At 38.2% G+C, this 25,045-nt stretch overlaps 1 protein-coding gene across 1 annotated transcript; it reads right to left on the bottom strand.

Moving 5' to 3' along the window:
• Positions 1–267: 267 nt before the first annotated feature.
• On the bottom strand, positions 268–24,580 carry MS4A14 (membrane spanning 4-domains A14). The gene is made up of 6 exons (XM_082682567.1): positions 24,325–24,580; positions 22,355–22,483; positions 19,871–19,924; positions 17,067–17,216; positions 14,105–14,203; positions 268–2,509 (listed from the first exon to the last, which is right to left on the bottom strand). Exons 1-6 carry the CDS (start codon positions 24,460–24,462, stop codon positions 452–454), a joined length of 2,628 nt encoding a protein of 875 aa, XP_082538693.1. The 5' UTR covers positions 24,463–24,580; the 3' UTR covers positions 268–451.
• Positions 24,581–25,045: the final 465 nt, after the last annotated feature.

The following is a 25,045-nucleotide window of genomic DNA, read 5'->3' as shown; positions in this document are numbered from 1 at the left end:
ACAGCATAGGGAATATAGTCAATAATATTGCAATCCCTTTGTATGGTGACAGATGGTAACTACAGGTACTGTGGTGAGCATTTTATAATGTATACAATTGTCAGATCACTATGTTGTATACCTGCAATTAATTTTGTATGTGAACTATTCAATAAAAATGTATTTGGTTGTAAAATGAATTGGTGATCATAAATTGAAACACTCACACTAGTAAGAGTGTTTAAATGTGAATTACTCCTTCAAACACAGAAAGTACTGATATAGCATTAATATTCATTGCCATTTTATTTTAAGGACAAATCCTTTGCGTGTTCTGCATGCCCTTTGTTTTCTGCTGAGTGAATAAGGTAGCAACTATACTTGAGAACATAGGTTGGAGGAGACTATATTGTTTTTCCTTATTTTGGTTCCATAATTAGGAGCAGTGTGGCATTTGGGTAGATTTTGCCCGTTAGTCAGAGTCTTCAGATTGCTGTTGGTCTTTTGTGTAACATGAGGTAGAAATTAAAGGAATATCTTCTTGGTATGAAGCTGAGCAAATTGAAATGTCTTTCTGCACATCTTGTTCTGAATTTATATCAGATGTAGAAGTGAACTGTGTGTCTTGCACTGAGCTTTGGCGGGAGGAACTACACTTAAAAACTGGCTTTTTGTCTTCCCACTGCAGGTTGTATAGGTTTTGGCTCTCAAGCTTCATGCTTGTTGGTTTGTTGTCTCTTGTTTGCATGGTATCTATCTGCATATCTTCTTTTTGGGTATCTGTGGATTTACGGTCTTGTTGGTTCTTATCTTGATCCTGACTGTCTTGAAACGGAATGCTTTGTAATTGTTGTCGAGTTATGGCATGCACAGCTTGGACTTCTTGTTGTAGAGCGGTCTGCTTTAGGGATTCTTCCTCTACTAGATCTTGGGTTTGCCGAATTTGAGATTCCCACTTTAGGGAACGTGGCATTTCTAATTGCGCTTCCTGCACTTTCCAATCTTTGCTTCTCCAGCCTTGAACTCTTGAACTCCAATCTTGGGACTTTTGGTCTAAAAATTGCCAGCCTTGGTATTCCTGGATTTGGAATTGTCCATCTTGATGTAGCTGCTCTTTGACTTGCAGGTCTTCAGCTTGCTGCATGTGTTTCACAAGGGATTGTCCCTTATAAACCTGTAGAGCTCTTTCTTGTCTTTCTTTGTATTGTTTTTTCAGGGATTGCTTCTCTTTGTCCTGTTGATCTTCATCTTGTCCATATGGGGATAGTTGCTTTTGGGGTTGTTCCCATAGGACCAGCTGGCCTTCAGATTGCTGATCTGGGTATTGTTTGTCTTGCTTAACTTGGATTTGCTTATCTGTGGAGTGCCTCTTTGGGGATAACCAGCCCTTGATGTGATCATCTAGGGATTTCCTTTTTGGGGATTCTTGGCCTTGAATTTGTAGGTCTGGGGATTTCTGTTTTGCATATTGCAAGGCTTTGTCTTGCTGCTCTAAATTCTGTGACTTTGGAGGTTGTGAATTTTTGTTTTGCCAGTCTAAGGCTTGCCACTTTGAGGATTTCCTGCTGTGGAATTCCTCCTTGGATTTCCATTCTTGGGTCAATAACTTGACTTCTGATTGCATGTCTTGATATGCTACCTGCATAAATTGCTGATTTTGTTGTTGAAGGGACTGCTGATCTAAGCGTTGAATATTAGAGGACTGTACAGCATGGAATGTTGGAGCTTCAAATAGCACGACTTGTGCTGGCAGAGCTGGTACTTGGGAAATCAGATCTTGGTTAGTTATGCCTTGGGCTGGTGCATATGGGGATAGCATGTCTTGGGGTGCCATGTTTTTAGATGGTGTATCTTGGTATGGTGGATTCCGGTATGATATGTCTTGGTATGCTGCCTTCTGAGATGGGAGGTCTAGGGATTGTACATCTTGGTATGATATGTCTTGGTATGGCATGTCTTCCGATGTCAGGCCATGAGGCTGTGTGACATAGGATTTTGGGGCTTGTACTGGCAGAGCTTGGGGTAGCAAGTCTTTGGGTGGTAACGCCTGGAGTTTTTTAGAGTGGGATGGAAAAACTTGGATTGGTGAAGCTGAGGACTGCAGCAATTGGGTTTGCTTTTTGGGGGGTTGTGTGACAGCAGATTTTAGGTCTTCATCTTTCAGTTGTTCAGTGTATGGAATATTTTCGGTGGGCTTCTTCTCCTCTGTGAGAGGCAAAACTTTCAGTTTAGTTTGTTCTTCTTGAAGTTGTGAAGGTGGAGGGTTATTTTTATGTTGTTCGTCTAGCATAGATACAGAAGATGTATAGTAAATATTGCTGCCTTTCCTCCTTGAATGTCGAAAGACTAAAGGATTTCTTGAGATTCTTAACTTGAAGAAAGCATAGCCTCCAATGAAAACAGGTTGCTTGTTTGTTGTTGCTATATCAGTAGAAGACTGTTCTTGAAGCTCAAATTGTATTGTAGCATTTTCTTCAGGGGCAGATGTTTCACTATCTTGAGTAATATCAGAAGGCAAGAAAAATATAATCTATAAAACCAAGGGGTAAGGAAAACATTAATGTAACAACCAACTTTTGATGTTCTTTTCTTCTTGTATTCACAAATGATTTTTCATCTCTGCCTTAAGATAGCACACAGAATATAACATCTACACAAGGAGTCAGAAAACAAATACCATTACCAGCACTGCCTTTGTCATCAACTCATTGGTTTTATTTTGAACAAGTCATCACCCACCACTATATCAAATATTGAAAAGAGGGAATTTGATTAAGATTTTCTGAAATATTCTTCCCATACTTAATATTATAAAGCATCTCAAAAATTTAAAATTATCTACTTGGTATTCATATAATCAGTTAAAAAAAAAGATTATTTCTTTCAGTGAGAGAAAGAGCAGTAGGGAGGGGCAGAGGATAAAGGAGAGAGAAACTCAAGCAGACTCTGCACTGAATGTGGGCTCAGTCTCAAGGTCTGACCTTGAGATCAGACCTGAACTGAAACCAAGAGTCCAATGCTTAACTGAATGTGCCACTCATACATTCAGTTTTATAATGATTTACTGTCCACCTACTAGATGAACGAGATTCTGGAGATAAAAATAATTAGATGTAGGTTTTTTCTATTAGGTGCTCACAATGGATAGATATACCAAGATATAAATAGATAGCAATACAATTTAGCAAATGTTATTATAGAAATCAGTATTAAGTGCTTTATGGGAATGAAGATGGTGACCTAAATTTGAGTGCCAGGAAATGCTTCATTAAGGAGTGGTATTTGATCCATGTCTTGATGGATGAGTAGGAAATTCCTTAGGCAAAAAGGTCAGATGAAGCAAGATAAAAATAGAAATCCAGGTAGAAAGAAACAGTGGGTAATAAAACAGCAGGTTATGATGCAGCATTGTGTCATGGCAGATGGTAAGCAGTTAGATATTGTTAGATAGTATGCTAGGTGCTGTAAATGGAATGTTTGTGTCTCTCCAGATTTGTATGTTGAAACCTAATCTCCAATGTGATGGTATTTAGAGGTAGGCTCTTTGGGAGGGAGATTAGATTATGGGGCTGGAGCCCTTGTACCATGGAGTTAGTGCCCTTGTAAGAGGACCCCAAAGAGCCCCCCTGCCCCGTACTCTATTCAAAGACACAGTGAGATTACCAGCTATGAACCAGGACTCTGAATATACCAGTTTTGATCTTTGACTTCGCAGGTTTCAGAACTATGAGTAATATATATTTGTTGTTTAAGGCCCTCTATCTTTGGTATAGCAGCCTGAATGAACTAAGGCATAAATAGATACCAAGAAGTGGGAGTGCCTCTGTAACAAATATCTAAAAATGTAGGAGCAGATTTGGAACTGGATAATGTTTGGAGACTGGAAGAGTTTGGAGGTGCATACCAGAAAAAGCTGTGAATGGACCATTAAGGACAATTATGGTGAGGGCCCAGGAAGAAAAAAGGAGAGCCAGAGAGATAAAATCTATTTTCTTAGAGAATATCTAAGTAATCCTGAACGAGATGTTGGTGGAAATATGAAAGATAAAGGTCATTCTGATGAGATCTCAGACAGCAATGAAGACTAAGTTATTAGAAACTAGAAGAAAAGTGATCTTGGCTGTAAAGTGGCAAAGAACTTGGCCGAATTATATTTGTGTTCTAGTGTTTTATGGAAGGTAAAACTTGTAATAGTGAATAAAGTGATGAAATTTCATGTAGTAAATGATATTATTAATAATGAATAATAAGTATTTTATGAAATAAATAATGAAATTTAGCTGAAGCTATTTCTAAACAGTGCTGAATGTGAGACTTATCTCCTTTGGACAGCTAATAATAAAATGTGAGAAGAGAGAAATTACTTAAAAATGGAATTGTTAAGCAAAAAGGAAACAGGACTTAATTGTTTGGAAGATTCCCAGTTTAACCATACTGCAGAAAATGAGAACACTAAGAATCTGACCAAGTGACTTGTTCGATGAAGAAACTGGTATGGATCAGCCATCTCAACAATAACCAGAACATGTTCTCCAAAACAATGCAAGAATGACACCAAAGGTGATTCAGAGAGCATCAGGGCCGCCACTCCTATCATGCGCCCAGAGTAAAGGGCCCTGGGAGAAGAATGGTTTTGAAGGATAAGACCACCTCTCTGGTTTCAAGCTAATCCAGGATGCCCCTTCTCAGTGTCTCTGAGTTGGGCCACTGCAGAGTCCTGCTGCATGACTGCAACCAGCTGAGCCATGGGATCATGACCACTTCCACTGAGATTTCAAAAGACAGTGCTTCCCCGACAGAGCCATGGGTTTGGGACCCCAACCCAGAAGAGCTACAGGCATGGGACTCCTGCCCAGGAGAGCCACAGGGCCCAGGCAGAGAGCAGCTGCAGGGGTAGACCTGAGGTGAAAAGTTACTGTGGTGCCTTAATGCTAAGCCACAGTGAAGATGTCACTCCCCAGTGAGCTTGGAAGTCAGAGCATTGAGTCAAAGAGGATTATTCTTGCCTTAAGGTTTGTTCTGCCCTGTTAGGCTTTAGACATAAGTGGGACTTGAACTTCTTTTATTTGTTAAATTAAAAAAAAAATTTTTTTTTTTTTGCAATTTCTCCCTTTTAGAAGAATATACCATTGTATTTTGGAAGTTCAGTGTCATAACATGTTTGGTTTCATAGGTTCACAGCTAGAGGGAAATTTGCTTCAGGATGGATCGTATGTTCAGTCTTACCCCTATCTGATTTAGATGATACTTATATGAGACTTTGGACTTGACTTTAAAGTTAGTGCTGAAAAAAGATAAACCTTGTGGGCCTATTGGGATGGAAATAATATATAAATAATATATGAAAAGGACATGAATTTGGGGAGTGGGAAGGGATGGAATACTATGGATTGAATGTGTTCCCCCTAAATTTGTAACTTAAACTTAATCCCCAGTGTGATGGTATTTCGAGGTGGGGCCTTTGGGACATGATTAGATTATGAGTTTTTATAAAAAGAAACCCAGATAGTGACCTTTCCCTTCCCTTCATGTGAAGACACAGTGAGAACATGGTATCTATGAACCAAGAAGTGGGCACCCACCAGGCTCTGAATCTACTAGCACTCTGATCTTGCACTTCCAGCCTCCAGAACTCGGAGAAATTTTTGTTATTCAAGCTACCTAGTCCGTGGTATTTTTGTTATAGCAACATGAATGTACCAAGACCCTGGGCCAGGAAATTTGAGCTTTCCTCTACAGACAAGTGAGATCTATGGAAATTTTTTAAACAACTAAATGACAGCAGCTGATACAATCTTTAGCCAATGCTTCTCATTCTTCCCATTTTCTCTTTTTCCTTTTTTTTTTTTTTTTTTGAGAGTGGTTGACATTACAGACCAATCTACTGAGTCCTGTCAGCCTGCAGCCTGTGTCCTTTCTAAGGTCAACCACAGAGTCAGAATAGACTACTTGTTCTATTTGATGAAGTGATTGGAATTCTGAGTGATTAAATGACCTAATTATGGTTGCCTATTTGATTGATGGCTGGTCTAAAATGAATCTTCATGTTCTCTTATATTACACATTGTCATTCCCAACTTCTAATTGGTTTTCACATCTATATTTTATCACCATTGGAAAGGTATTTATGTGATACATTTTTACTCATCCTCAAACCTTTGTTTCATTTGAAGAGTAATTTTTTTTCACTTGTTAAAATATTTAGAAGCATGAATTATAAGTTCTTTAACTTTATTCAAGATTTTAAGTGTATAACTTTAAATGTACTCATCAGTGATTACCAGGTGCTGGATAAGTTTTCAAAGTCGTCTCAAGTAATACATATAGTATTCCTATGAGGTTATTTGAGAGAACTGAGTTCAGCCAGTGTCTAGGAGTCATATACTGCAGTTGAATTCTGGATTCTGTGCTTTTCTCTCCATCTAATCTATCCTAATTTCTAATACATGCTTCTTTATAATAACCACTTCACGACCTTATTCCAGGGTGGCTATTACTGAAGACTATATAAAATAATGCTTTAGGCATGGTGATTGGCACAGAGAACTTAATCCATAAATACTAAGAGTTCCCATTCCCTTTCCTCTTTTTGAGTTCAGAGTGCATATTACGTAGTACCTTTGTATTCTCTGCTGTACTTTGCAGATTGCTATGCCATTAAAAAGCCCTTTTTGTGGAATTAAATTGAGTAGTTATTCAGTGTGAGTAATTTGTTTTAATATTGCTCCTAAAGGGTTTTGTATTCTCCTGTGGTTGTATCAAGAAAAGAACAACACATCAAATACCTGGGCTGAGATAATATTATAAAAACACAAGCTTGACATGAAAAATGATAAAAGTTGATGCTCCTTCAAGATAAAAAAAAAGTTGCCTACAAATGAGGATAAATTTAGTTTATGAAAACCCTATAAGTAACATCATATTTAAAGGTAAAATGTAAAACTTTCAATCTATGGTTTTGAACACGAGAAGATTGGCTATACTCAGCATTAAAAAAAATTGTGCTGGAGGCTCTACACGGTGCAAAAATCAAGAAAAATAAGGAATAAAATTTGCAGATAAAAATGTTTTTATTTACTAGTATAATCATTGTCTACTTAGAAAATTCTAGGAAATCTATATAAATGCTACTAGAATTAATAAGTTTATTAAAGTCTTAGTATGCTGGTATATAAAAATAAATTGCATTTCTATATGTAGGAATAGATACTAGGAAAATAAAGTTTTAAAATACATGTACAATAACAAGAAAAAACATGAAATACTTAGGGATAAATTTAACAAAATATGAAAACTACAATATATTGCTGAGAGAAATCAAAGGAAATGTAAGAAAATGTAGATGCATTCTATGACATGGGCAAGCAGACTAAATATTACTAATAAATAAATGTTTCCTAAATCATTTATAAGTCTAGTGAAACTCCAGTCAAAAGCCTAACAACATTTTTTAAGGAATTGATAAACTAATTCTAAAACTTATATGGAAATCTATAGGATGTAGGCTAGCCAAAAATGATTTTGAAAACAACAAATTTAGAAGATTGACACTATGTGATTTTAAGAATTATTCTGGGGGAACCTCAGAGAAGAAAACAGAATAGGAAGCTCCTAGAATCTGCCTGTTCAGAGACAACAGTTGTACTGGTAGAAGCACTCTGAAATAACTATTTTGCAACTCTGGATTCTATGTGAACACTTGCAGCATCCAGATGAAAGCTTGGCTGGTAGATTCATGGCTTTTGTCTGTCAATTTAAACCTTTAGCAAGGTAGTGACTACTTATCTCTCACTCCAAGTCCCTGACAGGCAGCTGGGAGGTAGCAACCCATGCTGCTGGAGCCAGGGTAGGCAATTAGTGTCATGTTTTCCAAATATCAAGTTTTCCGTATTCTTACTGTGGATTGCTGCTTCTGATCACTGATATGTAGGCACAGAGGCTAGGTGCCATTATTTTGACCCATATTGGCTAAAACAGTTTGTAGAGGAAATTATTCAACTTCCAACTATTTTTGCTTGGGTTTTGGGTTAATTTTGTTTTCTTGATATTTAAAAACAATGGTATTTATGGGAGAATGTAGAAACCCACCATGCATCCCCAGAAAATGAGAAGACCTGAAGCTTTCCTCTCAGGCTTATCTCTGGCACAGAGATGTTTTACAATAAAAACAAACAAGCAAAACCACCCAGCAAAACCCTAAGGCAGATGGATAATCTGATCTCCAGAGTTAACACATTATAAGATTCAAATAATGACTTTTCAATAAAAGAAGGTATACAAAGAATCAGGAAAGTATGGTCTATTCAGTGGAACAAAACTAATGAACACAAACATACCCAAGAAATCCCAGACTTCGTGTTTATGAGACAAAGACTTTCAAACAACTATAATAAGGATGCTAAAAGGGCTAAAGAAAGTCATAGGAAAATGATGTATGAACAAAATGAGAATATCAATAAGGAGATATAAATTATAAAACAGAACTCAAAGGAGTTTCTGGAGCCAAAAAGTACAATAAAATATACACTAAGGGGTTCCAAAACAGATTTGAGGAAGCAGAAGAAATAACCAATGAACTTGAAGATAGAACAATTGAAATTATTGAGGAATTATTGAGGAACAGAATAAGAATTTACAAAAGTGAACAGTCCAAGTGTCTTGCTATAAGGTATATAGGAAACCCAAAATGGTAGTAGTTCTTCTTTGCTAGTATTTACTTTAAATGTGAAAGGTTTAAACTCTCCAGTCAAGAGACAGGGATTGGCTAAATGGATTAAAACAAAACAAAACAGTTCAGTTATATACTGTGTACAAGAGACTCACTGTAGCTCCAAAGGCACAAAGAGATTGAAAGTGAAATTATTGAAAAATTATTCGATGCAAATAGCAACCAAAGGAAAGCTTGGGGAGGGGCTACACTAATATCAGATAAACTTTAAACCAAAAAAATTGTAGGAGACAATGAAGGACTTTATATATTAATAAAAGTTTCAATAGAAGATGAGGATATAACAATTAAAAACGTTTACACATCTGATAACAGACCCTCGAAATATATGAAGCAAAATTGGTAAAGTGCAAGAGAGAGATAGACTATTTGACCAGAATAGTTGGAAGCTTCTACACTCCACTTTCAAAATTCGTAGAATGACCAGACAGATGATAAGTACAGAAACAGAGGGTTAAACAACACAGTAAACCAATTAGACTTGACAGACGTGAACTGAACATTCCAACCAACAACAGCAAAAAGCACATTCACGTGGGACATTCTTCAGGATAGACTACATAGTATGTCACAGAACAAGTCTTGATAGATTTAAAAGATTAAAAGATACTATACAAAGTACCTTTTCTGTCCATACCTGGATGAAGACAGAAACTAATAATACAAGGAAAACTGAAAAATTCACAAATATTAAAGAAGAATTAATACTACTCCTTCTCTTAATGCTTCTAAAAAACTGAAGAGAAGGGGAAAATTTCCAATTCATGCTATGAGGCTGACTTTACTCTGATACCAAAGCCAGATAAAGACATTGCAAGGATAGAAAATTGTCAGTGTTCCTATCAAAATTCAACAGCCTTTTTCTCAAAAATGGCAAAATCATTTCTCAGATTCATATGGAATTCCAGAGGGCCCAAGTGGTCAAAAAACATCTTGGAAAAAAATAATGTTGAAAGAATCACACTTCCCAACTTTGAAACTTAATCCCAACTACAGTAAATAAGACAGTATGGTTCTGGCATAAAGGCAGACATATAGACAAATGGAGTCAAACACAGAGTCAAGAAATAAACTCTTATGTATGGTAGATGGATTTTTTAAAAAAGATTTATTTGAGGGAGAGAGAGAGTTTATGGGAAGGGGCAGAGGGAGAGGGAGAGAGAATCCCAAGCAGATTCTGCCCTGAGCATGGATCCTGACACAGAGCTCAGTCCCATGACCCCAAGATCATGACCTGAGCTGAAACCAAGAGTCAGATGCTCAACTGACTGTGCCACCTCATAGATTTTTGACAAGAGTGCTAAGACCATTCAGTAGGGGAAAGGATAGTCTCAACAAACAGTGCTGGAAAACCATATATCCACATGCAAAAAAATGAATTTAGAACCTTTCCTTACACCATATATAAAATTGAACTCAAAATGGACAAAAAAATCTAGTGCTAAAAGTAGCCAAATCTACAAAACTCATAGAAAATATTGAGGGACTTCTTCATGACATTGGATTTGGCAGTGATTTCATGGATATGACACTAAAAGCACAGACAACAAAAGAAACAAGTAGTAATTGAAACTCATCAGAATTAAGAATGGTTGTGCATCAGAAAATGCTGCCAAGAAGAGAAAAAGACCACTTAGAGAATGACAGAGGATATTTACAAATCATATGCCAACTAAGGGGTTAATATCTAGAATATAAAAAAGAACTCCTACAGTTCAACAACAACATCAAAATAATCCAATTAAAAACGTGCAAAGGAGGGGCACTTGGGTGGCTCAGTGGGTTAAAGCCTCTGCCTTCGGCTTGGGTCATGATCTCAGGGTCCTAGGATTGAGCCCCACATCAGGCTCTCTGCTCATCAGGGAGCCTGCTTCTCCCTTTCTCTCTCTGTCTGCCTCTCTGCCTACTTGTGATCTCATCTGTCAAATAAATAAAATCTTTTAAAAAATGTGGAAAGGAATATAATAAACATTTCTCCAAAGAAGATATACAATCAATAGGTACATGAGCAGGTGCTCAACATCACTAATTGCTGGGAAGTTCAAATCAAAATCATGATGAGCTATCTACCACAACATACCCATTAAGATGGTTATTATAATGAAAAGATAGGAAATAGCAAATGTTCATGAGGATGTGGAGAAATTGGAACCCTTGTGCACTCCTGATGGGAATGTAAAATGATGCAGCCATTGTCAAAACGTTTTTGCAGTTTCTCCAAAAGTTAAATACAGAACTACCACATGACTCAGGAATTACACTCTTAGATATGTATCCAAAATAATTGACTAGAACAGATATTTGTACACCAATATTCCCACAGACATTTTTCACAATAGCCAAATGGTACAAAAAAGTGGTGTCCATCAATAATTGAAGCTAGACAAAATGTGAAATATACACAAAATGGACTACTGTTCATCCATAAAAGGAATGAAATTTTGATAGATGAATATTAATGAACCTGAAAAACATTATTAGTAGAGTAAAACAGATACAGAAGGAAAAGTATTATATGATTCCACTTTTATGAATTATTTGAATAATCAGTAGATAATGGAAAGTAGATGGAGAAACATAAAATAGACTAGAAGCTACCAGGGGCTGGAAGGAGGAGGAAAGGGGCATAGTGTTTATGGGCACAGAGATTGTACTGGGATAATGGAAAAGTTTGGGCATAGGTAGTGGTGACGGTTTCACATCATTCTGAATATATTTAATGCCACTGGATGTATATTTAACAAATGACTAAAATGATAACTAGTATGTTATGTATATTTTACCACAATAAAAAAAGGTTACTATACTAAAGCTGTAGGAATTAGGACAGTGTGGAATATGTGGAAGAATAGACATATAGATCAATTGGGACAAGGTAGCATCCACAAGAGACCTATAAATAAGAGGTCAGTTGATTTTCAGCCAATGTACCAAGGTAATGGGGGAAACCAATGCATTTTCCAACAAATAGCATTGGCACAGCTGGGTATCTCTATGGTGGGGGGGTTGCATGAACGTCTTACCTTACTGCTGCATAGCATGTAAAAGTTAACTTGAAATCTGTTATAGACCTAAATACAAAAGCTAATTCTACAAGAAAATAGAGAAGAAAATCTTCACAATCTTGGTATAGGGAAAGCTTTGTTAAAACACAAAAAGGACTAACCATAAAAGAAAATAAATCATAAATTGGACTTCAACAAATTTGTTATTTGAAAGAAACAATTAAGAAAATAAAAAAGGCAAACCAAGCCTGGGAAAAATGTTAGCAATACACCTATTTCAAAAAAGGACTTTTATTAAGAATCATTTAAGTTCTTATAACTCAATAAGATAATGTAATAAAAGTTGGCTAACGATTTGAACACATATCTCCAAAAAAAAAAGATATACAAATGGACAATAAACACAAAAATAGTCATTGACATAATGTCATCAGGGAAATTTAAATTAAAACTACAATGAGATTCCACTATATGCCCACTAGAAAAGCAAAGTTATTAATATAACTGGCAATTCCAAGTGTCGGTACTTATATGGAGCAGCCTGGCAGGGAGAAAAGGAGCTATATCTGAACAGAGATGACTGGATAGCAGAGAAGACAGGAAAAAGAAACGTAGTTATCTCAAAAGGTAGAGTGAACCATCAATGTTATATACCTCTCATATATTGCTGATAAGAGTGCAAAATGATACAGCCGCTTTGGAGAACTGTTTGACATTTTCTTACAAAGTTAAACGTCCCCTTGCCATCTGACCTAGCAACCAAATCCAAGATATGATGCTCCAAGAGAAATGAAACCACATGTCTACACAAAGACATGAACTCAAATGTTCCTGGCAAGCAAGTGCCCGTCAGGAAGTACATGGATAAACAAATTGTGGAGTGCCCTCACGTAAAAGGAACACAGTATTGATACATGCAACATCATGGGTGAAGCTCATGAAAGTGTTGCTTGGAGAAAGGAGCCCAGACACAAAAAAAAGAGGACTTATTTATAATCCATGTACATGAATTTGAAAAAGTAAAAACTAATCAAGACAGAGATAACGGGGGCGCCTGGGTGGCTCAGTGGGTTAAAGCCTCTGCTTTCGGCTCAGGTCATGGTCTCAGGGTCCTAGGATTGAGCCCCGCATTGGGCTCTCTGCTCAGCAGGGAGCCTGCTTCCTCCTCTCTCTCTGCCTGCTTCTCTGCCTACTTGTGATCTGTCTGTCAAATAAATAAATAAAATCTTAAAAAAAAAAAAAGAGATACTGACTGTGAAGAGGTTCCAGAGAATCTTTTGGAGTGATAGGAATGCACTAAATATTTTTTTAAGATTTATTTATTTATTGGAAAGAGAGAGAGAGAGAGAGAGCACAAACAAGGGAACAGCAGAGGGAGAGGGAGAAGGAAGCTCCCCAATGACCAGAGAGCCCGATGTGGGGGTGGATCCCAGGACCCAGAGATCATGACCGGAGCTGAAGGCAGACATTCAATCAACTGATCCACCCCGGTGTCCCAGGAATTCACTATCTTGATTATGATGGTAGTAAAACAGGGGTTTATAACTTGTCTTAACTTTTTGAATTAGGTATTCTTTTTTTTTTTAAGATTTTATTTATTTATTTGACAGACAGAGATCACAAGTAGGCAGAGAGGCAGGCAGAGAGAGGAAGGGAAGCAGGCTCCCCGCTGAGCAGAGACCCTGATGTGGGGCTCGATCCCAGGACCCTGAGATCATGACCTGAGCCGAAGGCAGAGGCATTAACCCACTAAGCCACCCAGGCGCCCTTTGGATTAGGTATTCTTAAAATGGGTAAATTAGACTGTTAATAAACTATACTTCTATAAAATTAATGTAAAAAAGAAAAAAAAAACCCACCTAACACAGGGTGTGGAACTGTTTTGGGATTTAGAGAACAGGTTCTGGACCCTCTTTATTTTAGTCAAAACCGTGATGTTCTGTGACACCGGAGAGGGTGCTCTTTGTGCTTTAGTTCTTTCATAGGTCAAATAGGGAGTCTTGATAGGTTTGATAAGTATCACTGTTAAATATTTTTCTTCTCTGCTTCCACTCTGATGAGGGGATTGTCTCACACACCCTTATGGCCTAGGAATAAGCTCCCCATGACATAATAATATAGGTTCCCATTAAGTCTGTTTCTCTTCATTTATTTTGTCAGGGAGATAAGGAGCTGTGTCTGAACAGAGTCTACCAGATATCGTAGAGGGCAGGAAAAAGAAGCATCATTATCTCCCAGTGCGGAATGAGCCATCAATGTTAAGCTTTTCTCTCCTTGACCCTCTATAATTTCTAGTTCAGCATCTGAGAATAGTGCTCTGGCAACTAATAGGCCAGAGGTCATCTTGCAGCATCCCAGCTGGAACCCATTCTTCTAACAACACTGAACGCACCTCATCAGAGTTTGTCCAGCACTTGCTTCTGAAGGAGGCGATAGTCACCGCGATGCTGAGCTCCACTATGCTGATGATCAGTAAGACCGACAAGATTCCCTGCAAGTCATGAGGATGGCGTTTGGAATGAAAGCTGTATCATTTTAAAGGTATAAGCCAAAGACTATTTATACTGTATGACCAGCTAGGGGAAAACTCACATTTTATATGCTCCCATAGCCATCAATGATTGAACAATTTTCATCTTATGTCTTTTTGATAAGCAGAGGTAACAAACTCCAGTGCTTATAGGAGCCAGGCAACCATCCCAAATGAGTGGAACAGTTAGGAGGCAAGACAGTCGAGAATAAGGGTATTCCTAGAATGTTTCCATTAATCAGTTCTGAGCAATAGTTAACCATGTGGGAACATGGGCCCCATGATGTTTTTTTTCTTTCCTAACGAAGCTGGATATGCATATTTTTAATGTGAAATTTTCCAGCTATTCATTGACTTGTGTGTACCAAGTAGAACATATCTGCAGGCTGGATATAGCCCACAGATTGCTGTTTTGCACACTCTGCTTTAAGTTAAGAGCTAGATCAAAAATCAGGGTAAGAAGTAGCATGGTGTCCAGAAAGCTTGGGCTGAGGGCACTGTAAGAACTGGGTGCAGTCAGGCCACACTTAACCTGGTCAAAGAACTGGGTTTGTCTGAACCTTGGTCTCGCTGCAGTACATTCAGAGGCTTGGGTATTCTCCCATTTGTTGGTAAAACTGAAATGTATGAAGTGTCTACTATAAATTTGCTGTTGGGGAAGATAGACCAGCCCTGGTCATTGTGGAACTTAGATCATAATAAGGGAGGCAGACAGTGAAAAATAATTAGACAATTATTTACTTAACTAAGTTGTGATAAGCGTCATAATTAAGTATTGGGAACTACACCCTACTATAATGGGAGATCCCAACAAGCCTGTACTGGGAAGGGTAGAGGGCAATCAGGAAGGACTTCTGAGGTTCAAGAACAAGGAGGAGTTTTAATTGGGGGAGGTGTGGAAAAGGGTTGGAACCAGGCCAGAAAACACTGGAAGCAAGAGAAAGCTGGTCTTATGGTCCTGGGACAGTGAGTATTTAACACATTAAGGAATTTGAGAAGTACCGGATGTGAGGAGTAAGAAAGATAAAGACCTGGAACAGTGTTGGAAAGGTAGGCTAGGTAGGTGTTACAGGGTCTTGTAAGCCTTTTAAGATTTGGATTTTAATTCTGTGTTTCACAAAAAGTCACTTATTCCTAGGCCATCAGACTTGCATTTTTAAATGATGGCTTTGGTCATGGTGTAGACAGTGGATTGGTCTTGGAGACAGAGGTCCATTCAGGAGATGTCTAGAGCCCACTGATCTGGCTTTTTTTTTTTTTTTAAAGTTTATTTGTGACATTTAAATTACACCAAGGAATAGCAGCATCATACACCTGAGATTTTGGAACAGATTCTCCCTGATTATATATACAGAAACTAATCCTGCAGTTGCCATCTGAGCAGAGTAAAAAATCTGGACATTTAGCACTTTCAGTGTACAGTTTCTTCCTGATACTTACTAACTAACTTCCTGATACTTACATTACTAACATAATGTACAGTAGTGGTCTCCTGTCCACTAGATAAAAGAGTAAGGGATTATAATGCTCTATGTCTTGGCCCAATTAGGACAATATTATGTTCCTCATATAGTTTTCTGGCTTTCCTTAGTAACTTTTTTTGAGTCTAATTCTGGAATTTATCTCAGAATATATGAGCATTCTTTAGGCTCGCTTTTATGGATGATTATAAGGATAAATAAGATCTTGTATCCAGGAACAGGTAGCTCTTCTCTCTTTCCTTCTTTTTGGGGGGAGACATTTCCTGTGATTCTTTTTCACTTCCATCCAAGCAGGTCAAATCTCATTAACATTTTAGGAACAAATCCTTCAAGATGTGGCTGACAGAAATAAAATGAAAGCCAGGATTTTATTGGGGAAGTAAAGGGCAAGGCCTTTTGGAGTCCTTGACATTCATAAAAATGATGTCATTGAATGCTTACTAGATAAATACTGAAAACTACACCTACAGTTGTATTTCCTGGCAATAATGATACATCTTGTCTGCTGTAATGAATAAAATTGTTACATTTGTGTAAAATAACTTATGTTCTAAAATTATTAGAATACTTTATTAAGTAGCTCAAACACCTATTAAGTGGCTCCCACTATATTTTGTTTTTAGTATTAATTGGGTAAACTTTATTTTTTTTTAAATTTATTTATTTATTTTTATTTTTTGATGTTTTAATTTTTAATTTATTAATTTTTTATTTTTTATAAACATATATTTTTATCCCAGGGGTAAACTTTATTTTTTAAGGATTTTATTTATTTATTTGAGAGAGAGAGAGAGATCATGTGAGAGAGGGCACAAGCTAGGGGAGGGACCGAGGGAGAGGGAGAGGCAGACTCCCCACTGATCAGAGAGACCCATGCGATGCTGGGTTTGATAACAGTTCATTGAGATCACGACCTTAGCCAAAGGCAGCCGCTTAACCAACTAAGGCAACCAGGTGCCCCAGTTGGGTAAACTTTTTAGATCATTTTGTCCTCACTGATTCTTTAAAGGCAAAATTTAATCCAATCTATGTCAGTAATAATGGTAATAACCAAAACCTATTGACTGTTTACACTGTGACAGACGGTTCTAATTTAAGTAATCCTCATGACAACCCAATGCAGGACATATTCTTAACATCTTCATTTTCCACAAAAGAAAACTGGGGCTCAGAGAACTTACAAAAGTCAGATTCAGATCCTGAATCACAATATAGTTCTCAACAGTCAGCTCAAATGCTAACTCAACTTCTATTCTTGGAATCAAAATTATATGAATTGATGCATCGTGAACGTAGTTCAAATAAGATTGTACAGATTCACGTTACAGAGTAGGACCACTTACATTGAAAAGAACTCTACCTATGACACATATTCCCTCGAGGGAAGGCGTCTGACAATACTTGTGTTGATATCTGTAGCTGATAATGGTTAGAGTAATCCCAGCCACTGCAGCCAAGCAACTGATGACATTCATGACCATGATACCTTGTCTCTGAAAAAGAGTTTTTGAAATAATATTAAAATAAATAAAACCCAACCCAAACCAAAAATACCTTGTAAGAAATTCTTAGTGCCTTTGTCTTTCCAGATACTCCTCAGGGATGAATTCCTTTGTCAAGTCAGTATGCCTGAAAAGCATGATGTTAAATCCTGATTCATTGAATTCAGAAGAGAAACTAAGTTTTAGAATGAGCTAGGAAGACAAGAATGAGGACAGGTAGAGAAGAAGGAATGCTCTATGGCTAATGCTAAAGAAAACATTCACTCTGTCCTATTACACGGTCTTTCATAATCTACAAGCAAAATGGTGTGTCAGGAACTATCTTCGCCTTATAATTAGACCTGATTTTGAGTCCTATTAAACTAGGACCTTGTACAAGGTAACTTAATCCCTGGGAAATCTCAATTTTTACCCTCAAAAAAAATGAGAATAATGTCACTAATTTATCCACTTATTCACTTATTTTAACAAGTGTTCAGTGTGCCCCAACTACGTGTCCCAGCACTGCCTTAGGAAAAGAAAATGCCAGGAAGGGGGAACTGTCTTATTCATACCTACTCCCAGCACTGCTATTGCTTTTTTATTTATTTTTTTAAAATTTTTAAAATTATTTTTATTAACATATAATGTGTTATTTGCCCCAGGGAGTAGAGGTCTGTGAATGGTCATGCTATTGCTTTTATAAAGGAAAAACAAAGAAAAGCCCCATATCTCAATTCAGTAGATCATTACTCTTCTTGATTTATGCATGCCTGTTGTGATGGGCAAGGCAGTGGTGCATTTACAGAGCCTGTCCTGTCCAGGAGAAGCTGTGGCTTAGTGTGGCAGGACTTAGAAGCATACCTATGACTTCATGCTTAGCCCATGCCCAGGTCTTTACTACACACAGGCATTTTCGGTAGAAAATGCACAGGGACATACAAATGTTCTGTTTCTATCAATCCTCAGTTTTTCGCGCTTTCTGAGCTCTGTTCTGGCTCCCATAGGACGTTTAATGGACAAAAATTTCTAAGAAAGCAATCCCCCATGTGCTTTTGGCTCTATGGTCTACAAAAAAATATCCCAGTCTTTGTCTTATCTGATCCTCATTATGGTTTTGTGATGTAGGCAGACCACTGCTTATCCCCACATGACAGCTGAATAAGATTCAGAGACTAAGTGATTGTGAGTAATCCTGCAGTTGGTGGAAGAGCTGGGATGGAAAACCGGACCTTCTGATGCCCAAAATTCAGGGTTCTTGCACCATGTTTTCCTGCCTGCCTTCATCTGTGCAGCTCTCAGTGAGTGGGGGATGGGTCTGCCTACCCTTAGTTTATTCCTGAGCTTTGAAGGGAATCCATATGGTGGGAAGAACAGCATCTGGACCTATCTGCATTGTCTGTATTTATTTCTACAGGTAGAGAGAGATGGTGGCTTTCATGCTCTCAGAACTTTCCTATGGTCTGTCACTATCCTTAGAGGAAAGTGGCAAAGGATCATAAAAACACAGTTAAAATGGCTTTAAAAGAACCCTTACATCTCCAGAGCCTTAAAAAAATGAGTTGGCTGTATCAAATTTAATCAGCAAAGTAACAGGACTCTCATTGGCTCTCCCCATTGCTTGACCCCTTATTGGTCACCCTGCTGTATATAAGCTAAGGAAGTTGATTAAATAAATGGAAATGAAGCATTAACACTAAAAAAAAAAATGAGTTGTTAGAAAGGAGTACAAATGTCAAGTATCTTTTATACATAATATCTTTTTTAAAAAAGATTTTGTTTATTTGAGAGAGAGAGCAGAGTGAGAGAGAGCACGAGCAGGGGTGAGGAACAGAGGGAGAGGGAAACGCAGACTCCCCACTGAGCAGGAAACCCAATGCAGGGCTTGATCCCAGGACCCTGAAATCATGACCTGAGCCAAAGGCAGACGCTGAAGCCCCTGAGCCACCCAGGCACTCCTATATGTAATATCTTATTAAATTCTCAGAATAACCCTTTGAAGTAGGTACTTTAGGTACTTTTCCCTCTAAGTTGACACAGGAATGAGTGTTAGCCTTGATTCTATCCCAGAATGATCTGGCATCAATGTCAGACTCTTTCCTTCAGACTTTGGGCAGGTCCCAAAGAAAATCTGTAGGTAGGGGTGAGGGGCAGGGAGATTACAGCGATCCTGGGACTGGTTTTGGTTAGAATCGAGTTTCCCAAACTTGGCACTACAGACATTTTGGGCTAGATCATTTATTTTTTGTAATGATGGACTTTATTGTGCACTTTAGGATGTTTAGGCACATTCCTGACTTCTACGCCTGGGTAACAATAGTACCCTGCAACCCAGTTGTGAAAACTAAAAATGTCTTCAGATACTGTCAGATATTTCTGGGGGAGGAGGCAAAATTATTCCCAGTTAAGAACCATTGAGTTAGAGGAATGTAGACTGGTTTCCAACAAATAACTCTCTCACAATACTTGACCAGGGAAATGGGAACCAGTAGAAGGGTGAAGGCTGATGGCCTTCACCTTGACACAAATAGCAGTGTCCTGAACTGCAGATTTGGTGTCTAAAGATTTTCCTGGGAGATCCTTTCTTACGAAAGACTTTATATACAAAGATGATGTAAAGCAAGTAGAAGGTCATAAATTATAAAGAAGTCACAAAAGTAACTTACCTGGCATTTTCCCTTTTCATGTGCTCCTGTGATAAGGCATCCTGTAACAACATACTGTTAAGAAGAAAAGATATAAAAGTTAACAGATGATGTCCTTGACTCCCTTACAATATAATCTCCAAAGTAAATTATATTGTAATATCGCATATTGTAATTTCCTTTGGAGATTCTATTGTAGTCTATATGTCTGTGACTCTCCTCGACCGTATAGTCTTTCGACCTGAGCATCAAGGAGGAAGAATAGTAGGCACTGATATAAGATGAAATATTGTGTTGGGCATAGGCAGCACTGAACAACATCCCTTTTGCCAGGGGCAGCGGAAGAGTCAGCCTCCTCCTTAACGTCCCAGACATACCACCCAGATGTTTTGCCTGGCTGGGCTCTAAACAGGAAGATAATTCTGGGCTCTGGGCCTGGTGGAGAGAAGGGACAGGTGAGCTGTGTCTGCTCTAGCTGATGGAGGGAGAATTTCTCATGCCACTTATTTATCTGGAATGTAAAGAGTCTACCTATCTATGGACCCTCAGGGTGCTCTTATATCTTGGCCATGGTAATCCTCATCAAAATATCCAACATTTTTCACAGAACTAGAACAAATAATACAGAAGTACTGAATTTGTTTGGAACCACAAAAGACCCTGAACAGCCAAAGCAATCTTGAGAAAGAAAAACAAAGCTGGAGGTATCACAGTTCCAGATTTCAAGATATCATACAAAGTTGCAGTAATTAAAACAGTATGGTACCAGCACAAAAATAGACATAGAGATCATAAAGAGCTCAGAAAGAAACCTATGACTATAGGTTCAGTTAATCTGGGAAAAAAGAGGGAAGAATAAATAATGGGTAAAAGACAGCCTCTTCAATGAATGATGCTGGGAAAACTGGGCAGCTACATGTAAAAAAGAATGAAACTGGACCACTTTCTTTAGCACCATATACAAAAATAAACTCAAAATGGATTAAACACCTAAACCTGAAACTATAAAAATCTTAGAAGGGAACATAGGCAGTAATTCTTCTGACACTGGCCATAGAAACATTTTTCTGGACGTGTCTCCTAAGGCAAGGGTTTAACAAAAGCAAAAATAAAATTATTGGGATTACCTCAAAATAAAAGCTTTTGCACAGTGAAGGAAACCATCAACAAAATTTTAAAAGATAACCTACTGAATGGGAGAAGATTTTTGCAAATGATATATCCAATAAGGGATTAATATCCAAAATATAAAAAGAATTTACACAACTCAACACACACACACACAAAAAGCAAACAATGTGATTAAAAAATGGGCAGAGGAACTGAATAGACATTTTCCCAAAGAAGACATATACATGGCCAACAGACACATGAAAAGAGCAAATCAAAACCATAATTGGGATATCATCTTATACCTGTTAAGATGACTAAAATAAAAAAGATAAGAAATAACAAATCTCAATGAGAATGTGGAGAAAAAGGAACTCTCATGTAATGCCACTGTGGAAAATAGTGTGGAGGTTCTCTAAAAAATTAAAAATAGAAAAACTGTATGATATAGTAATTCCACCATTATTTATCAAGAAAACAAGAAAACGCTAATTCAAAAAATATATATATGCACCCTTATGTTTATTGCAGCATTATTTACAATCACCAAGATATGGAAGCAACCTAAGTGTCTACTGATAGACAAATTGATAAGGAAGATGTGGTATATACAGTGGAATATTACACAGTATTGAAAAGGATGAGTTTGTGCCATTTGAGACAACATGGATGGGACTAGAAAGTATGAGTGAAATAAGTCACACGGAAAAAGAGATATAATGTGACTTCACTCATATGTGGAATCTAAAAAAAATTGAATGAACAAACAAAAAGCAGATTCAGACCTATAAATACAGAGAACAAAACAGTTGCCAGAGGGGAGGGGGTGGGGGAATGGAGAAAATGGGTGAAAAGGAGAGGGAAAAACAGACTTCCAGTTATGGAATGAATAAGTCATAGGAGTAAATGACACAGCATAAGGCATATAGTCAATGGTACTGAGTTAGAGATGTATGGTGATGGATGGCAGCTACACTTACGGTGAGCATAGCATAATGTATAAACTTGTCAAATTACCCTGTTGTACACCTGAAACTAACGTAATATTGTGTGTCAACTACACTCAAGTAAGAATTATCTACTCTCAAACTCCAATTCTGTATTTGCAAAAGAGAAAGTTGGATATTTGCCCATCTGATCTCCCATTGGTAGTAAGGAGCAGATGACTTATCCTACACACAGGGCTTTGGAAACTTTTAAACATTGTATACCTAGAAGCGCACTGTTGTGATGCTGGTAGTGCAATGACCAGATGGAGTGACTTCTCTTGCCAAGAAGGGACTGGCTATCTGGTCTCCTTGGGGACCATATTCATAGGATTCATTATTCCAGGACCTGAGGTAAGCTTAAACCAGTCTTGATTGTAATTTGTCAAAACCTCCTGAGTATACTCACAACAAGTGCTCCCCAGAACGGATATCCTGTGAGGAAAACGAGGGGGAATTTCTGGGAGAAACTGATGTAATTAAATGCAAATATAGTTCCGACGCCCAAAATGATCAGTGCCAGGAGGATCTGGATAGCCTGTGAGGAAAGAAATGGGTCCATGAGATCACAAGTGCCCCAGCCTCTTTGGACTCTTCTAGGTTCCTGAGGCATCCTGCTATTTTTATGTCACACCTCCCTCCACATGAACGCCTTCCTCTTCCGTGTGCCAACGCCCTTGAGATTTGCAAAAAGTCCTCTGTCTCTTTCCTCATCATGCTTACCTGGGTCCTTCACATTCCTCACTCTCATCCTTCCCTACCTATTATATCCCCTCTATTGCCAATTTACCTTGCACCAGATTTAACTATAAACCTGACCTACTTGCAAGCTTCTTCAGGGTGGCCCTTCTGTAGCTCCAGCATCCTATCATCCCCACCCCCCACCGCACATATTTTCCACATTCAGTATATGCTTTTGGAGTTAAGGCTCAAGTCCTCTTCTCTTAAAGTCTGAAGTTTGCTGATCTAGAGTGTAGAAGCTGGGGTGAGCTCTCTGTCTCATCTGCTCTTTGGGCAAGGGCTTGTCTAGAGGTGAGACTAATCCGGTGGGTTCATCAGCCTGTTAGGAGTCTGCACCATGGTGGTCTTGGGGTTGGCAGCTCTTCTCAGGAGAGAGTTTCTCCTCAAGCATTCTGGGTTTTCCCCAGGCCACAGCTGTGGAGCACTGTACCACAGGTTGTGTATTTTCCTTTTGTACCAGGGATGGAGGCTGTGTGTACAGCCCTCCTCTGGGTACATTTATGATTGAAAATTTTTTTTTCTACCTCGTGGCTCACTATGGAGCTTTGAATATAATTTTCAAAGAACTCCCAATGCCAATGACAGCACAAAGGGGAAGTTTAACCTCTCCATGGGTGGCTTTTAGCTCCACGGAAGGTGTTACACCCTGAGGTCACTGCCTCAGTAAAATATTTGGAAAAATTATACCAGTTTCCTGCATCCTCTCTGCTAGGATTCAGGGAGCAGTACTAACTCCTCATGAAACACGCCCAGGATTTCCTCAGTATTAGGAAGTTATAGCCAAACTGTGGAAGGAGCCCAGATGTCCATCAACAGCTGAATGGGTAAAGAAGATGTGGTCTATATCTACAATAGAATATTACTCAGCCATAAAAAGGATGAAATTTACATTGATTGCTTATGCTAAGTGAAATAAGTCAATCAGAGAAAGACAATTATATGGTTTCAATTATATGTGGAGCATAAGAAACAGAGCAGAGGATCATAGAGGAAGGGAGGGAAAAGTCAATGGGAAGAAATCAAAGAGGGGGAAAAACCATAAGAAACTCTTAAGTACAGGAAACAAACAGGGTTGTTGGAGGGGAGGTAGGTGGGGGGACGGCATAACTGGGTGGTGGGCATTAAGGAGAGCAGGTGATGAGAAGAGCCCTGAGTGTTATGTGCAGCTGATGATTAACTTAATTCTACATCTAAAAATAATCATGTACTATATGTTGGCTAATTGAATTTAAATTTTAAAAAAAGAAAGATGCTTTCTAAATAAATAAATAAATACTCTATTTCCCAGAGTTCCATAAGCCCCCAGAAGCATCTCTAAGGCATGCTTATAAATAAGACATTTCTAAGGCAAATTGTGGGCATTTTCTAAGCAGAATATTTATTTCTCTTGTTTATCAAAATCTAGGGAAATGGTATTATTGGCTACATATTGGCTCTTCTACTGAAGATCGAGTTATTTGTACAAGCAAGTGACTTAGAGGTTTTTATGATTAATCAAGAAGGAAACATTACAGACAAAAGGTTAGAGAAAAGAAGGGGAATCAAATCCCTCCCTGAAAAAGCATCCATATGGTCACACCTGGAAAAATAGCTTCTTTTCACCCTTCCAGGAAAACCAATGGATGGGAGAGGACTTACCCCTAAGACTTTTGGTTCTCCCTTCAGGAAATCCAACAGTGAGGCATGAGGTCTGTAGGGAAATGCAGTTAGTACTTTATCATTTGGTTGTACAGTGATGACATGGGTCGATCTTTTGACCTCGGATGATGACTCCATGTTTCAATGGTAGAACTCTATTAAAAGAGTGAGTGATTGAACATTGCAGCAAAAATCATGGTCTTCCATCAGTTTCACATGGAGTCCTTAGCAATGAGCCTGCTCTTCTCACTCCTAGAACCACAGAATCACAGTCATTGAGTCATAGAGTCTCAGAATTCTAGAGCATATCCTGGCCCTAGATCCCGGTGAAGGATAGTCCAGTTTTCCAGAAGGCCAACTTCCTTGTCAGTCTGATTACAAGCAGAATCTACAAAAATAAATAGATGATGTATATGAAAACAAATCCCAGTACCTGTGTTCAAGAGTGCTTTGTTTTAATATCTATTAAACAGTTCTATCCTTTTAACAATTCTGTAGTCCCAAAACTGAGGTACAGAAAGACTACATTGCCCAAGGTAACATACTAAGGGATTGGGAAAGGAGCCAAACTCCACCTGTCTTATCTCTCAAATTTGTGTTTCTTCCACCCTCTTTCAAAAGGAGTTTTCCACTCGTAGTTGATGAGTTGTCTCATTTGCTGTTTGATCCTATTCCTTCATAGTGTAAAAATCCATATTTAAGGAGGTATAGGGCTGGATGT

Source organism: Mustela nivalis, assembly GCF_964662115.1.
Source record: "Mustela nivalis genome assembly, chromosome: 9".
Lineage (NCBI taxonomy): Eukaryota > Metazoa > Chordata > Mammalia > Carnivora > Mustelidae > Mustela > Mustela nivalis.
Note: the sequence above shows the minus strand (reverse complement) of the source record. Positions and strands in the feature narration are given on the sequence as shown.

Bases quoted from the DNA above. Each gene is read 5' to 3' on its own strand.
- MS4A14 (XM_082682567.1), bottom strand. From the start codon at position 24,462: ATGGAGTCATCATCCGAGGTCAAAAGATCGACCCATGTCATCACTGTA. The intron at 19,925-22,354 runs GTGAGTATACTC...TCTTCTTAACAG, and splicing joins CGTTCTGGGGAGCACTTGTT to TATGTTGTTACAGGATGCCT. The intron at 17,217-19,870 runs GTAAGTTACTTT...ACTCTTTTTCAG, and splicing joins ATGAAAAGGGAAAATGCCAG to AGACAAGGTATCATGGTCAT.